We start from the raw sequence: 15,803 nt of genomic DNA on the forward strand, positions 1-15,803 counted from the left end.
TGTCAAAGCTGCAGAGCTGGTATTGACTGTAGCAATGGAACAGAAAACAGTTTCATGTAATGGCATAAAGTTCTGCAAGGGTCTGAGCACTTACATTAAGTATTTTGTGACCAGTGTACCAATTGTGATTTTAATCTGCAGAACCCAGCTCAGAGGCACCTGCATTCAGCATTTCCCACTGAAGGAGAGTTGCCAGGTCCCAACTCATTCACCATAGCTGAAGAAGTGGAGATCAAGGTCAGTCTAAATCTACAACTCAAAGCCATCTTACCCTGCTCTTCAGGAAGAGGCAGTTTGAATTTAACACAATTTACAGCTAGAGGAGAGAGCATACCTTACATCTGACCATCAGAAAGCTTTCAGTCAGGCAAGAATTAAACAAGATCCAAATTACATAAACTTTATAAAGTGCCTGTTGGATGTTTTTAGAGAAACTTCTTCACCCCAATTCGGCTTGGGGGGGGTTACTCCTTTGCATCCAGTGCAGAATGAATTACTTACACTTCTAGAAAGGTATAACAGTGCCAGGCTCCTAGAACACTGGCAGATGATCACTCCAACCCAAAGAAGCTGTGACAGGCTGCCAGGTGGCTCAGGTGTGGGACTGCACGAGGTGTTGTGCATGCACTGATCCAGCTCCTGCACTAAGTGCTGCCAGTGCAGCAATGAAAAACAGCAACAAGACTTGAACATGATTAGTATTATCCAACTGCTTTGTTATAAATATATTATATACATTCAAACATCACATTAAAATATTATTCCATTACACCAGAAGAGATTAAGGCTTTATATTATTTACAGAAACAAGCAAGCACCTTAAAAAAAAATAAAAAGAACAAAACACCAGTCATTGACATTTCCCTTCTAACATTACGAATTTGATACCTTGAGCTCTTGAATACAGCTATTTGCAGTGTGCCCAATGCTAGAACTATTTCAAACATTTATTCTCAGGGTAGGAAACACTTAGTAGAAGACTCAGCAGTGAGCACTCCACATGAACAGACACATGTGTTACAGGGTGCCCTCCCCCTCCTCAGAGGCTCCTGAAGTTGAAGGCTTATGCAGAAACTGTTTGCTCAATTCCACGTGGAGAGTAGAACAATTTTGTTTTAAGGGAAACTGAAGACACTTGAGGATTGGTGGCCCCTGGAGGAGCAGGATTCTCCGAGTCAGTTCCACATGACACAATCAGGCTGAACATTGATCGATCACCGAGGGCACTGAACAGTCATGATTTCAGAGCTTCCACTGCTCTCACGCAGTGCCCTTGCACTCCGACACCAAGTGACAAACTTGTCACCGCTCTCCCTGCAGGCTCTTAGGCAACAAGCTGTTTAGGAAGTGTTCAATAATGTTGATACAACACATTGTTTGCTATGCCCCACGTGCCCCCGGAGTGCCTGTGCTGCCTCTGCGTGCCCGGGACCTCACGATACAGCGACGAAGCGAGTTCTAGGGTGTAAGCAGACATGGCTACACAAAAAGGTGCTCAGTGAGAGTAATCATCTTCATTTCAAGTATTGTTTTAAGAATTAGTTCTTTTCGTTGCAGTCTGTGTTAGCACTTTTTAGTTTGTGCTTTAGAGTCTGTTATTTCTTTGCAGGTCTTGAATTTGGCTGATGGCTTTATTTAATTTTTTTTTTTCTTTTAAAAACAACATTGGCAACAAGTTAAGGATTGCAGAAGGCTGGCAAAAGTTATTTGATTTTCTGAGCCCATTTCATGTCATCTGCTCTCGGCTTCTCCCCAGTAAGTCCTTGGATGATGTTCTCCAAACATCTCCAAAATCTTATCTTCTCTAACGGATAATTCAGCCAACCTAAGGGATTGCAAAGGAAAAAAGAGGATTAGTTTGTCATAGCATCCAAAGTTCAACGTTTTTTTAATGAGAAAAAAAAAGCAATAGCCCAATACTGCTAATAATGGTCAGGCTTAAACTCTCAGGACATAGCAGGACTTAAAAATAGCTCTCTGGGTGGCAAGATTGTTGCCACCATCTGTCAAGTCAGGCTTCTTAATTGTACCATGTTTCTACATGACATTCTGCTAATGAGAATTAGATTTTTTTCCTGGCAGAGGTTTCAAAACCCACATGAACCATTTGTTGAAGCCAATGACAGAATGAAGAACCAGAGTGGTTTGTTTCCAGCCATCTAATTAACTTGATAACTTATTTAGGATCGTGCAACACTGGTGACTGAGCATTCCCACCTGTACAGGTATAAAAGGAAGCTAAAGCTTTCTGCAAACCTGTCCAATCCTCTGAGTCAGAATGAGTGGATGCTGAAAACCCAGAAGCCTGGCTTTAGAAATGAGCATTCCAGACCAGCTGCAGACATTCTGCTCTTTTGAAGGAACAGCAGCTTTAGTGAACAAACCCCATTAGTGGCCTGAGCTCGCCAAGACCCCAGGATCTGAGCACCACTGACTGCTCCCTCAGCCTCTGAGCTCCCTGCAGCTCACCACGAACCTTCCCCCACTCTCAATATGCAAAACCCCAGGTGCAGTCGTGCCCAGAGGCTGTGAGAGCACAGCTCACTGCAGGAGTGTCACCTCCTGGCAGGGTGGCCGTGCAGGGGGACAGTACCTGTGGTGATGCAGAAGTAGGTCTCGTGGGGGGACACGTGGTGGATCCTGTGGTGCTTCCTGGGCAGGATGATGTGCCAGTCCTGCAGGAACACGACCCAGCGAGGAAGGCCAAAGTACGTGTGGGACCACTTGTGGATCTGGTTCGTCATGGTGATGAAGATGATGAGGGCAAAGACGTAACACTCCCAGGGACAGCTCTCACACAGGGCCTCTGCAAAACACCACGGGCAGCTGTGAGCCAGCTGTGAGCCAGCTGTGCAAAGGCACATTTCCACCAGGACAGCGTCCTGCCCAGCCTCAGCTACCTGCTGCTGCAGGGACTGACAAAGGCCTCACCAAAGCTGCTTTGCCAGAAGTGTCACAAGAACCAGCGAGCCATAAGCAATTCCCAAATGTCACAAGACAGGCTGGGAAGTGCCAGAGTTTGCCAAAACACCAGAAACAGGAAGTCAAACTGAGTTTACCATAAAAAAATTAATCTGATCTGAAGTTGTTGACTTCTGGTTTGCACACAAAGTACGTGTGCACACAGATGAAGCATTGTTTTGTGTGACACACTTTGGAACAATGAGTTTCCCCAGATGTTCACAGCTTGCTCCCTCTTATAAAAAGAGTATTTGCATAACTTCTAATCTTCCTTGCACAACTCTCCAGCCCCAGATCCTCTGCTGAGCTAGAGAACCTCACTGTGCCACCTTCTGCCACCACACCTCAAAGGAAAAAGTTTCCCTCCCTCCTGCCAGGAGCACCATGCTTCCAGTCATGTCATATCACATCCACGGATTTCTCCAAACTTCACACAGACAAATGTTCATTCAGTAGCAACAAGAACACTAAATCCACAGTAGCCAGAAGTACCAGCTTACCTGGGGAAAAAGAAACAAATTTGTATGCCATGTTTGCCAAGGGGACCAGTGTCATGAAGCAGTTGTCTCCATTGGTCTCTATGAAATCGTGTCTGGTGATTGCTGTGGGGTCAATATGGTGTTCCCTAAAGGGTCTGATGAAAGCCTGGGAAAACAATTGGATAAACACAATACCACACTTAATAATGGTCTTGGGAAAGAAAAATATTCCAAAAAAAATAAACCAAACAAACCCAAAAAACCCTCTTGTACACTCAAATCTGAAATGACGTTGAAGAAAATTCCACAGTACAAAGCATGTAGGCAGGATTCAAACTTTTGTCACAACGACACTTCAGATAATTTGATTTACATTTGCAAATCAAATTCAAATTCAGTTCCCACACCCAAACTCAGGTTTTCTTTGCTTTTCATTTTTCTTCTTCTCGATTTTCACTTAGGACCTTCAGCATGCAATCTTAAAGCATCAGCACCCTAATTTCACAGGCAAAATAAGCCTATGAAATTCACTTGCTAAGCAGAATTAACCAAGGGAAAAAACCCACTGAAAAAATTAGGATTCAGCCTACCATATTTATGGGCTACATATGTCAGCACCAACAGATTAAATACTAATTAAGTGACTGGACAAAGCAGTGGAAGACAAACAGACTATACAGAAGTCACCTCTAGGAGCAGAAATCACATCTGAACACACAGAGCCATTGTTTTACTGTGTGGGACAGACAAACCAGTTACTGATTTGCCTTTAACACTTCCAGCATGTCCAGCCTGTGCAGAGGTGTCCTGGGCAGCCCCAGCTCATGGTTATTTAGTGCAGAGTCTCTAGCAGTAGGGTTTTTAAGAATTATTTAAACTGTGGCCCAGAGATACAGGAGTTCAAGACTACCAAGTCTATTGAAGGTGAACAAAAACAAGCCAAACTCAACAGTTTTAATTCTGCTGTTGTAGTTCATGTAACTCTGGATCATAACAAGGAATAGCCCACTTTTTTTTTTTTTTTAAATAATGATCCTCCTAATATTGCACTGTGAGGAGTAATTAATGGTAGCTATTGAGAAATTTAATTAAGAAAACAGATTGCTGCTTACTACAGAAGCCAGTGCACCTTCCATTAAGCAACTGGCATTTGTAGCTGCAGGTGTATAATACATCTCAAATTAAATCTTCAGTCACCACCATTCTAATATTACTGTGTTACAACAGGAGTCCATAGAAGAGGGAGCTGGGAAGATTCTTCCTGTTGCAGCTTCATGTTTCACAAATTTTTAGGAGTTCAGCTGCAGGGACAACTCTCCAAATCTGTGTTCCTGACCTCCTGAGCATCCACAGTGCCCAGCCAGGTCCCAACACTTGTGGTGTCACAGGCTGCTCCCATAGAGCCTAAAAGGTCTGCAAACACTGGGATGGCAGCACTGCCAACCTCCAGGCAGGTGCAGAAATGGAGCAGTGCCACCCTGCACGTGTGCCCCAGGCCAGGTGCAAACACAGCCCTGCCCCAGCAGTGCCCAGGCTGCTCCCTGGGCTGGCTGGGGACAGAACCCAGCTCAGCTGGGAGCGCTGGCAGTGCTGCAGGAAGGAAACTTCAGGACTTTTCCAAGCTTTAGAATAACAGTGTCAAACCTTCCCAACGATGGGCAGCTCCACAGATCCCCAGGTATCTGCTCCCCAGTGGAACAATCCTGAGAGGAAGTCAGCTGTAATCACTCCTGCAACTTGGATGAGAGAGAGACACAGAGTCAGGCAAGAACAGCATTTTTACTGACTCAGTCACATTTTACCCTTGCTTTACAAGATTACTTGTTTATCTGCCTCTAACTTAGATATTTACAACCACATGAGATCTACCCAGTCTGAATAATCACACAGTCAGGCAATTAGGAAAAAGAGGTTAGACACCATTTGGACAGTAACAATCTTCATTAAATCTGAATTTGTGTTTAGCCCATCTCCTACAGAACAGAAATACCTCCCCTAGTGGGTATCTCTTGCTTGGCTGACCTCTCACCTCTGCAGTCCTTCCCCTCACCTTTCATTTTCAAAAAGGGAGAAGAGATAAAAAAGCTCTTTTCATATTATAAATCAGCCTCCACTGTTGAATCCATTATCCAGTTGGCCCAAACTCTTAAATGCAGCAGGAGACACTTCATTCTTTATCTACCCCCTTATTACACTGAAGACAGGTTATTTTATAAGCAGTAAATTCTGTACATTTGTTGTTGTTTCAGACCACACAGGCAGACTACAGCAAGGGTGGGACACAATAGTGTTTAGATCTGCTCCTAGCAGCTGAAAGGGCAAGCAGCCTGGGTGCAGGGGAAGATATCCAAACAACACTTCTCTTTGCAACTACTCAAATGCCATTGTCACTGAGTAATGCCCCCATTAGCCTGCCTTGCCTCCAGCTGCTGCATCACCCCCGTGAAATGACTGCAGGAGCAGCAACACAAAGGGAGGCAAAACACTGACAGCTCAATAGATGTTCCTCGTGTGCTGGTAAAGGGAACAATGGAGGGTGCCTGGAGCAGTGCTTTCTACTAAAGCAATCGGGGAAAAACCTAAGTACCAGCTATCTTCTTGCAGCTGCACTGCAGCAGGGTGTGCTCACTCTGTGCTTGTGGAGGATGAGCTGCAATAAAAGAGCAAGAGCTGTGCTGGGATTCCACATAACCAGCACGGTGACACCTGGTGGGTGTGTGTCCTGTCCCCGGGCTCAGAGGGCACATCCCACTGATGGACCAGGCTCAGCAGCCTCACACCCAGCACTGGCTTCACTGAGCATGGCCAGACCAAGGCACAGGAGCTCAGCTCAAAGGTGGGAAAAGATCTTGATGCTGTCATCGAGGCTGGGAGAGCAGCAGGAGATCTACAGCCCTGAGCATGGGTGAGGTGATAACCACAGCCTGATAACCCCAGCTCAGGTACAGAACTGCCAAAAGAGGATTCAACACTCACCAGAAACCAGCGCAGTGCAGCACTAGGGAAGTCCTGCTCCACACACATCTCCAGCTCACTGAGAGGGGTGAGGATCAGCCCACCCAGGGGTTATCCCCGAGGAGGAGGCCGTGCTCAGAGCACACAGGGAGGGAGGGAGGAAGGACACGAGCTGCAGGACTGCTCAGAGCACTGGGGGTTTTGATTTGTAAGTAGACTGCAGAATGAGGAAGGAAGGCAGCCCAGCACACAGGGAGCCCAAAGGTGCACAAATGGACTCCAACCAGTATCCAAGTGAACAGCCACACACATCTGCTGGAAATGCTGCCTGCCCCATTTCCCCACACTGGTGATCCTCTGTGTGGGCACCTCCCAGGCACAGCAGGGCTCTGAACACCAGGGCCTCTCCCCAGAGCAGGACATGGGGCTGGACAAAACTGCCCCAAACACACCACGGACACAGGGCAGCTCTGTGCCACTTGTGTCCTGCTCAGAAACCAGGGAATGGGGAAGATTTGTGACCTCTCCACCTCCTCACTGCTTCAGTCAAATTGAGAGACAGCCTGGAACCTCTGCTCTTGTGGGTGACTCTTGAACCACTTCCCGTGGTCAGGCTGCTCCTGGGGCCCACGGAAGGAGGAGGCCCCACAAGAGCTCTGAGAGACAAAGCTGCTGTGCATATTTACCATTAAAAGTTTTACTACATCAGGATTTTATAAGCCGAGCGTAAGCTTGGCTTTGCATAGATAGAATGATCAAATTGTAACCTGAAAGTCTTACATCAAAGTATACAAAGTTTCATATTTACTGTAAAAATTCAGTTAAGAGTCTCTGGAGAGGAAGAAACCAGGATAAGATGTTATTAAATAACTTGATGCTATTGTGTAACATTACTGAGAAGTACAATCATGTTTAATCAGTGACTGTGTGAACTGATTGAATAGCACTAAAGGTTGGTGTGGCTAACTCCACACATAACAAAATCTTGTTGCCTAAATATCATTACGCCAAAGTACCTTTTTTTTGTCACTTATATGATTATGAAAATAAAATGCCTTAGTCACCTGCAGTCCCCATTTAGTGACTTTCAGTACAGAGAAGGCAGGAGTTTGATATTATGGCAAACTACAAGACTAAGATAATAATCTCTGGACATTTCAATAAGAATAACCTGTAGCAGCTTGAAAGCAAAAAAAAAGAAGAGTTCATCATCTTGGCTAATAAAGCTGAGAAACTTTCAGTCAGAACTGGACCTGAGAGTACCCACAGAAGGGCTGGGACAGCAAATGTATCACTACAGCAGTTCTATCACACTGCAAGCAGGGTTTGCAACAGGTCCTGTCTGCAGTAGCCACACTCCAGGGACAGGAACAGCGTGGGCTCTCACATCAGCTGCCCTGGCACATCACTCAGGGAGCACACAGCTCTCCTTGGGGTTACTCCCTGCTCCAGGAACACCTTGGGATGCATGGATGCATGTCCTGCCTCCTGCAATGCCTCTGAGCACGGCACACCCCATCAGCCTGGGGGAACAGCCACAGCAGTGAAAGGAGTCCCCAAGGAATTGGGCTCCTGTCCCCTCTCCAGACTGAACAGCAGCAAATCCTCATCCACAAAAGCACAGCTTGGCTCAGAATCACCACCTGAAAAACTTAACCCTCCAGCCAAACCCTGCTGTAACTTTAAGAGAGCCCCTGACAAGTGGGCACGCAGACAGAGCTGCCTTTGTCCCCTGTACTCGCCCCTGGGGACACAGATGGGGACACAGATGGGGCCGTGCCACCTTCCCTGCAGTGCCAGGAGCCTGGGCAGAGCCTGCCCCACAACAGCTGCCAGCACGAGGAGTCCATCCCCAATCCTCACAGAACAGATAACGGTGCCAGCATCACCTGCTGAGTGCAAACCAGCAATTATTATGCCAGGTCCCTTTGCTCCAAGAGTGACACCCGTACCCTCCTCTTCCTCCTCCTGGTGCCCGGCCAGGCTCCACAGAACCCAGCCCGGTTCTGCCCAAGGGATCCACAGCACACACAACACAGACCCTGCTGCTGCAACACAAAGGATCTCTAGAGGTGATGCAGCTGAGAATGGAAACACGAAGTTACCCACAGTAACTGATGGCTGCTTCAGGTGGGTGACACAGCAGGTGACAAAGAACCCACTGACTTGCACCAGCACTGAAGTAAAGGATCATTTTTCCTTTGCTAGCTGAAGTTTCTGGTGTAATTTCAAGAACCTTTTAAAACAAAATTTCAAGTGTAAACACATTTTAATGCACACAATAAATCCAAGATGAAGTGCCATCTCTGGAGCTGTGAGGCAGCAGGATGTGCACACCTGAGCCACGTGCCCAGCACTGACATCTCTGGAGTGTTTTTTCTCCAATGTGTGCCACAGCTTTCGTGTGTCACACACTCAGTGTCTGGCTCTGCAATGCAGCTGACCAAGGCCAGCCCTGCAGAGCTGCTGGAGCTTCAAACAAAGAGGTTCTGGGCCTTGATGAGATTTCTATGAGAGTTTCTATTTTGAAATTGCACTAACTAATTTCTTCCTGTGTGCTCTCTCTGGCTAACCCACAACCTCTGCAATAATGAAACAAGTACCTCAAATGGGTTAAAAAAAAAAATCAGTTGCCCATCTGTCAGGAGAACAGGAATTACTTGTAACTTGCATCATGTCACAAGATGCTCCTAAAGATATCTGCCCTATGTGGGACAGTTCTTAGGAATATAAAGAGGTTACAACACAAAGTTAACTCTTCTTTTTTTGTAAGACTGCAATGAACAGTCCCTGTCATGAACAAACATGGCTGCAGATAACAGTCAAATATCTGAAACAAGTCAGCCAACTTGGAAAAAAGGGGTTTAAAACCCTATACAAAAACAGGAGGAAGGAGAGGAACATTAAAACCAAGATGCATGTTGTAACTTGCCAAATTTTTATCTAGATGTTATTAATAATAATAATTAATAATAATATTAATCAGCTCATGTATGTTGAATATACTGGACACCACAAGCTCACCTGGAGGTATGAGGGCTTTCAAGCCAACTATTACAAATCTTGTGAGGCTTTTCTGCTTACCACACAATAATCCCTTTGCCAGCCTTGTCCCTGGCACTGCCAACCTTCAATTACAGAGGCTGCTCTGGTTCTGTGGCACTGCTGGGATATTGTCCTGCTGCAGTGGGAAAAACGGGGATGTTCAACCTCCCTCAGAGCCCCATCCCAGCCAGGGCTGCCTGAGCGAGCTGGGTGCTTGTGTGCATGCAAATAAAACACCCAGCTCAGATCTGCACAGCTCTGAGCATGCTGAAAGAGGAACAGTCCCATGGCTGCCCAGCAGCTGAGGATATCCAGAACAGGCATGACTGGAGCTAGCACAAAACACAACAGAAATCCAAAAATCCATCCTCTGCCTACTCCTTTTTTTTTTTTTTTTTTTTTTTTTTTTAAGGTGAGGAGGGGAAGGAAGTTGTCTCATCTGTGCTAAATCAGCCTGGAAGACATGAGAGTCTCGTGGCTCTTCCTGTCCAGCAAGCTCATCTTTAGTCAGCAGGACACGACCCAGCCCAAGAGCTGCTCTGAACCAAGGAGCTGTGCCCTCAGCGCTGCTCTCCCTGCAGACACTGGGTGAGTCAGCACGGCCACAGCACACAGGGAGGGACAAGGGACAGACTGCCTGACTGCCAGCCACCAGAGGAGCAGATCTCTGTCCCAGGAATCTCCAGCTTAAGGTATTTACAGGGTTACTCGCGTTACAATTCCAGATGCCTTTAAAGGCACAAAGAAAGAAGCTGTGACACAGCCTTTAATTACAGACATGGGGTTTAGGCTCAGTGAAATGATGCAGAATGCTCAAACTACTTCATTTCCTAAAAGAAAATATGCATTTGCCTAAGAGCACACAGAGGGTGCCCATGCAGTGAGCAGGACAGCAGAACAGATCCAGCTCACTGGAACAGTGATTCCTTTCAAATTCCCAAAGACCTGGCAGGAACTTGATCTAGAGCTCCATCTTTATTGGCAGAATGTTTGTTTTTGTGACTTCAGCTCAAAGGTCAATATTCCAAACCAAGCCTGAGGGAGGCTGACAATGGGACACACCTCACCTTGTGGGTGATTCAGGATTTCCAACAGTAAATCCTGAACCATGGAGTTGCTCACGTATTTAGGAATCAGGACTTCTGTGGATATGACTTTCACAATGTGCAATAAAACCCAGTAATCACTGGAAATTGCAGACATCATTAACTCTTCAGCTGGAGAAATGTATTGAAGACAGCAAAACAAGATAGCCTGAAGCACTTACTATTTTATGGCACTCATTTTTGTACACACTATCAGTTATTTCCACACCATTTTATTTACACAGAATCCAGATTCTGCTACTTTAATCATTCACTACTACTTAAATAATACTATCAGTCAATTGGCTACTTTATCAGTCAAACTGGTAACCAGGATATCAGAGAACTCCAGCTTTTATCAATATTAACTTTGAGATGAAAGCCAGCAGCAAACAGATTGCACCACAGGTTAACCATCATTGCTGATTCTCTTGTCTGGATCTGCCCTCACCCCTAAGGAGCAGTTCCTGTGCAATGCTCTCTCCATTCCTCCCAACACCTTCACCTCATCAGCTGAGAGCAGGAAAGACTGAATTAGGCCAAGAGAGCTGGTGTGACTCACAGTGGAGGACAGTGCTCCCCCCAGGCCCAAAAAGCCAATAACCTCCACCCAGACATCAGGAATCCCCATGTCCCAGCTTGGGCAGAAATGCAGAGCTTCTGTCATGTACCACTGCTTGAACCTGGTGCAGTGTTTTGGGTGGGTTTTGTTCCAATTCATTAGCATTGCACAGCACTGATTATGAACAAGTACCATTCTCTTCTAAAATTTTTTCCAAAGCACAGGAGCTGAACATTCTATCAGAATCCTTCACTGGTTCTTACTCTCCTCACAGAAGAGGTGGAATCAACTTTTCTTATACCCCTGAAAAAAGTCATCATTCAGGATAAAGGCCAAACATCACATCCTAACATGAAATTCTCCAAAATTCTTGTGCTCAGTCTGCAGTCCCCAGAAATGAAGACAGTTTGATGCCTGAAGCACCTTTTGTAACATTTCCCTTGAGCTTCTGCTTTCTGAAAAGTTCTGGTGAATATTTTGCCAATCAATGTATTGTTTCCAACTCCAACCATTTTGACAGCTCTTTTCCTTCTCAATAGTCCTTACACTTGCACTATCCAAGAACACCAAACTTACACTCTGAGATAATGAGGAGCCACTGAAATGTAAAGACAAAGCAGTGACACGTTTTGCAGATGATCTCAGTTTCAGGGGCTCACACACAAATGTCCCTCTCTCTTTCCAATGAGTCAAGCCTAAAGGATCCCACATTTGCTTCCAACATCACGAAAGTCTTGCCTTGGCAAGTTCCTACTTACAAATCCCAACAAGAACCGAGGGCGTGTGCTCCAGTCTCAAGTAGAAGAGGAGATTGTAAAAATTGAAGCAGATCAGAGAGAAGCATAAGATGACAGAGATCCATTCTTGTAGCCTCTTTCCTGTTGAAAGAAAAAGTGAAAAAGCATGTTTTACTTTTATCTGAGAGGACTTTTTGAAGCCTGAAATAACAAAGACCGACCATTCTACTGCCTGGATCACTCGCTCCATTTGTCTGACAGGGAACTGAAACAGAAACTTATTTATCCACGGGAGGTGCACACACTTTGTTAAATCACATTCCTCTTCCCCAAGCCACTACTAACCTCTTCCTTCTGCCCTTGTCCAATTAACAGGGCCAAACCAGATATCTCACACTGTCCTAGTTTCCCTCTCCCTGAGATTGCTGGCATAAAGTTCCTCCACGTCACATCTTCTCTCAATTTGCATTTCATCCAATATTCAGTGTTGCTAGAAGGGCTGAATCTGGGAAGAAATTTCTGGCCTCAAACATATTTAAATCACCTTGTGATCTGTAATATTTACAAGCTCTGAGATTTTAAATAAAGCTGTTGTACTAACAGGAAAAAGCACCATTCTCACCATTCTGTATTTTGGCGGCCCTAGAATGGCTTGTCTATCATCACAAGTATTCCCCTGAAGCTTTTCCTTGAACTGTTGTCTTGTCTGTACCTTCCTGCTCCCAGGCAAAGTCTGGGAACTCTCAGCCACTCTGAGATGACAAGGGACAGAACAAGAAAAGAGTAAAAACTGGCACCTCGCTGTACTACTTTATACCTCTATTAAAAAATCATTTACTGCCTATAAAAAGGGAACAGGCACATCAGAGTACGTGGAGTTTCAGGTTAGCACAGAAAGCTGCTCCCTGTTCTCCACTGCTGGATCCCCACGAGGCACAGCACAGAGAACACTCAGGGTGAGACCTGCAGGATTAGGGCACAGAAACAGACTTTTAATACCCAAGGCCAAGATCTAAGCTGTCACCAGAAGGGCTGGGGCTGCAGGCAGCTCTTAATGCCCTCAGGAGCTGCCAGGCCAGTCCCTGCCTGTTTCAGGGGTCAGCCAGCACAACCTCCTCTTGCCCAGGGCTCCCCAGAGCAGTGACCCCACAGAATCTTCCCCACTCCCCCGGCAAAGCCGAGCTCAAGGAAGGCTCAGGGAGGGCTCCAGAGGTGCATGTGCTATGCCAGGAGCAGAGGCACACTCAGGCTTGGCATGTGTTCAGCTTCTGTCCTACTCCTCCTCTCTGCTGACCTAATGCCTGATCAAATTTCTCCTCCTAAATGCTAAATCAAGTCCTCCTTCTCAACTGTACCATGCAGTGAGCAGGCAAAGTAGGAACATAATTGGAAGATCAGTCATATCTCCAACGTGCCCACAAATTGGCAACTGGCTACTGGAAAGTGTGAACAAAGATTTTGACAGGTCATTTCAGAAGTTCTAGAAAGGCCATGGGTATATAAATTAACACTCTGCAGCAGCAGAGGAGAGAATAGTAAAATTAAATTAAGACACAAGAACAGCCATATTTGACAGCTGCATCAGGTCACAAGGTGGGTGATTCCATAAAGAGATCCCTGGAGTAATGAAAGTAAGAGTTAATTAACACTCACTTCCTACATAAGAAAACCACACCCTGATTAGAGGAGCTAAGTGGGTAGATCCTCATAGAACAACTAGCTGAGTGCTGGAAAGGAGGCTGGCAAGTCCCTTGAGTGCAGTGTGTGCAAACACCCCTGTACTCTAAGCACAGGGATCCAGGGTGGCTGTCCAGATATCCAGCTTCAAAAACGCAGCCTCACCTCTGCACTGGGAAGGCAAATCAGTCAAGGAACTGAGTCAGCGCTGATAACCTGTGCTAAAGGGCACTCAAATTGCAGAGTGTGTCCTGTGTGAAGGAATGGAGTGCCAAAGCCACAAGGTACGTGCTTAAAGAAATCAGGGAAATATGCCAGTCATGTTCACTCTGCACCATTCAATGTAATCTCCTGTTCTTATGAATTCAGAATTTGAACTTGATACACTTCCACCATAATACATATTCTGGCATTGCTTATGTAAATTATTTATGTAATGCCAGAAGAAACCTGCATATCTAATACACCCTCAGCTCCCTGACATATCACGGTACATGTGCTACAGCCAGTGAGAAGGGCAGCAAGCTCTTCGAGGAGGAAAATCTTTTCCTTCTGACCAGACCAGTGGTAAAGTCAGTGACTGCTTTTGTGTGAGGCACAGGAATCAGTCCTGGATGGACCAGAGCGGCTGAAAGGTGTCACAAAGGACCTCAAGGTGAGCAAAATAAACTGAAATGGGCAGACTTGCCCCAGTCACACAAAGGCCAACCAACCAACAAAGGCCTTGGATTTCTTATCATCACACTGCTCTGTGCGAGTAACAACATCTACTTGTGCAGGAATTGCCTTGGATGTGCAAGCTGGGCTCAGCTGATCTGCTGGAAACCACAAGATACTGAAAACACATCTTCCCTCCCCTAATTCTTGACCAGAGAATGTATTGACTAGGAATGGCAGGGATCCCCAGCACTGCTCACACAGTGAGCTAAAAACAAACTATTTTTTTTTTTTACATAGAGTTTGCAATTATTTCCACAGCATAGTCAAACAGTCATTTACTGAGCACTCAAATGACAAACTGAAGCTTGTTTGACGAGTTCCAAGCTTCAGCAATCACGAAGCAGGAACTGAAGCATCCCTCTGCCCTCTGGGATGTGCCAGGCCTGGAGCTCTCAGGGTCGCTCACTGAGCAGATGCTCTGAAGGCAAAGCTCCCGCAGTTACCGTGTGCCCACCTGCGCCTAGAGGGGAAGGTTCTCATTGTGCCTGTCGGCTTTGGGGAGCAGAACGGCCATTCCGGGCAGTCTGCGGCCGGGAACGCTCCGGCCCGCAGCCCGGCCCGTGCCGCAGCCCCGCTCCGAGCCCGTGCCCGCCCCGCGGGAGCTGGCCCGGGGAGAGCCGGGCCCGAGCGCGGCCGGCCACGGCAGAACCGAGCCCGGGGAGAGCCGGGCCCGAGGGGAACGGCTCCTGGGGCAGCCACCGCGAGCACCCGACCCGAGGGCCCCGCCCGTCCGCGCCGCCTCACCTGGCGAGTAGAGCTCGGCCAGCTCGCGGGCCCCGGCATGCTGAGCGCCCCAGCGCCGCCCGCCGCCCTCGGGCTCCTCCGCGGCCTCGTCCCTCGGCGCGGCCGCCCCCGGGCCGCTCTCGGCCATGTCCGGCCGGGATGGGCGCGCAGGGCCCGCGGACCCGCCCGGCAGCGACGGCAACGGGCCGCGCTGCGGCGGGGGGCGGGCCAGCCGGGCCCCGCCCCGCCGCCTCCCGCCAATCGCCGCCGCCGCCCTGCGCCCGCCGGGCCAATGGGCAGCGCCGCCCGGCGAGCGGCAGCCAATGGTGAGGCGGCACGGCCCGCGGCGCAGCGCGGGGCGGGGCGGCCGGGCCGGGCCGGGCCGGGCTAAGCCGGGCGGGGCTGGGCGGTCCCGGGAGGTCCCGGGCAGTCCCGGGCGGGGCAGGGCAGGGTGAGGCGGTGGGAGCGATCCGGTCCGGGCCGGGGTGGGAGCGGAAGCGGGGCCGAGGCGGGGCCGGGCGGTCCCGGGTGTTCCCGTTCGCACCGCCCTCTCCGCCCGGTGCCTCGCGCGCCCTCTGCCGGCGTGTGCTCGCGATTCGCCACAACGGCGACAATGGAGCCACTGCCGGTGCTTTTGGCGACCCGGCCCGCTGCCCTCCCTGCTGGTGCTGGACACTTTAAATGATGGCAGTAAGCTGCTCGCACTGCCGTTATTTACCGGGGGTACCGGGACACTCCCGGGCTTGCGACAGGCGGCCACACGTGCCCGGTGCCGGTGTGTGACTTAGAGGAAGATGTAACCGGTTCTGGTTTGAGGCACGTTCCCGGGAGCCGTTCCCAAGTCACCTCCAAGGTGTGT

The 15,803-nt window shown here is 48.1% G+C and overlaps 1 protein-coding gene across 1 annotated transcript; it reads right to left on the minus strand.

Annotated features, from left to right (window-relative positions):
• Positions 1-695: 695 nt before the first annotated feature.
• Positions 696-15,148, minus strand: PEDS1 (plasmanylethanolamine desaturase 1). The gene is made up of 6 exons (XM_014876111.2): positions 14,966-15,148; positions 11,846-11,965; positions 5,085-5,176; positions 3,462-3,606; positions 2,594-2,806; positions 696-1,825 (listed from the first exon to the last, which is right to left on the minus strand). Exons 1-6 carry the CDS (start codon positions 15,090-15,092, stop codon positions 1,704-1,706), a joined length of 819 nt encoding a protein of 272 aa, XP_014731597.2. The 5' UTR covers positions 15,093-15,148; the 3' UTR covers positions 696-1,703.
• Between the last annotated feature and the right edge of the window lie 655 nt (positions 15,149-15,803).

The sequence above is a fragment of the Sturnus vulgaris genome, chromosome 17, assembly GCF_052056855.1.
Source record: "Sturnus vulgaris isolate bStuVul1 chromosome 17, bStuVul1.hap1, whole genome shotgun sequence".
Lineage (NCBI taxonomy): Eukaryota > Metazoa > Chordata > Aves > Passeriformes > Sturnidae > Sturnus > Sturnus vulgaris.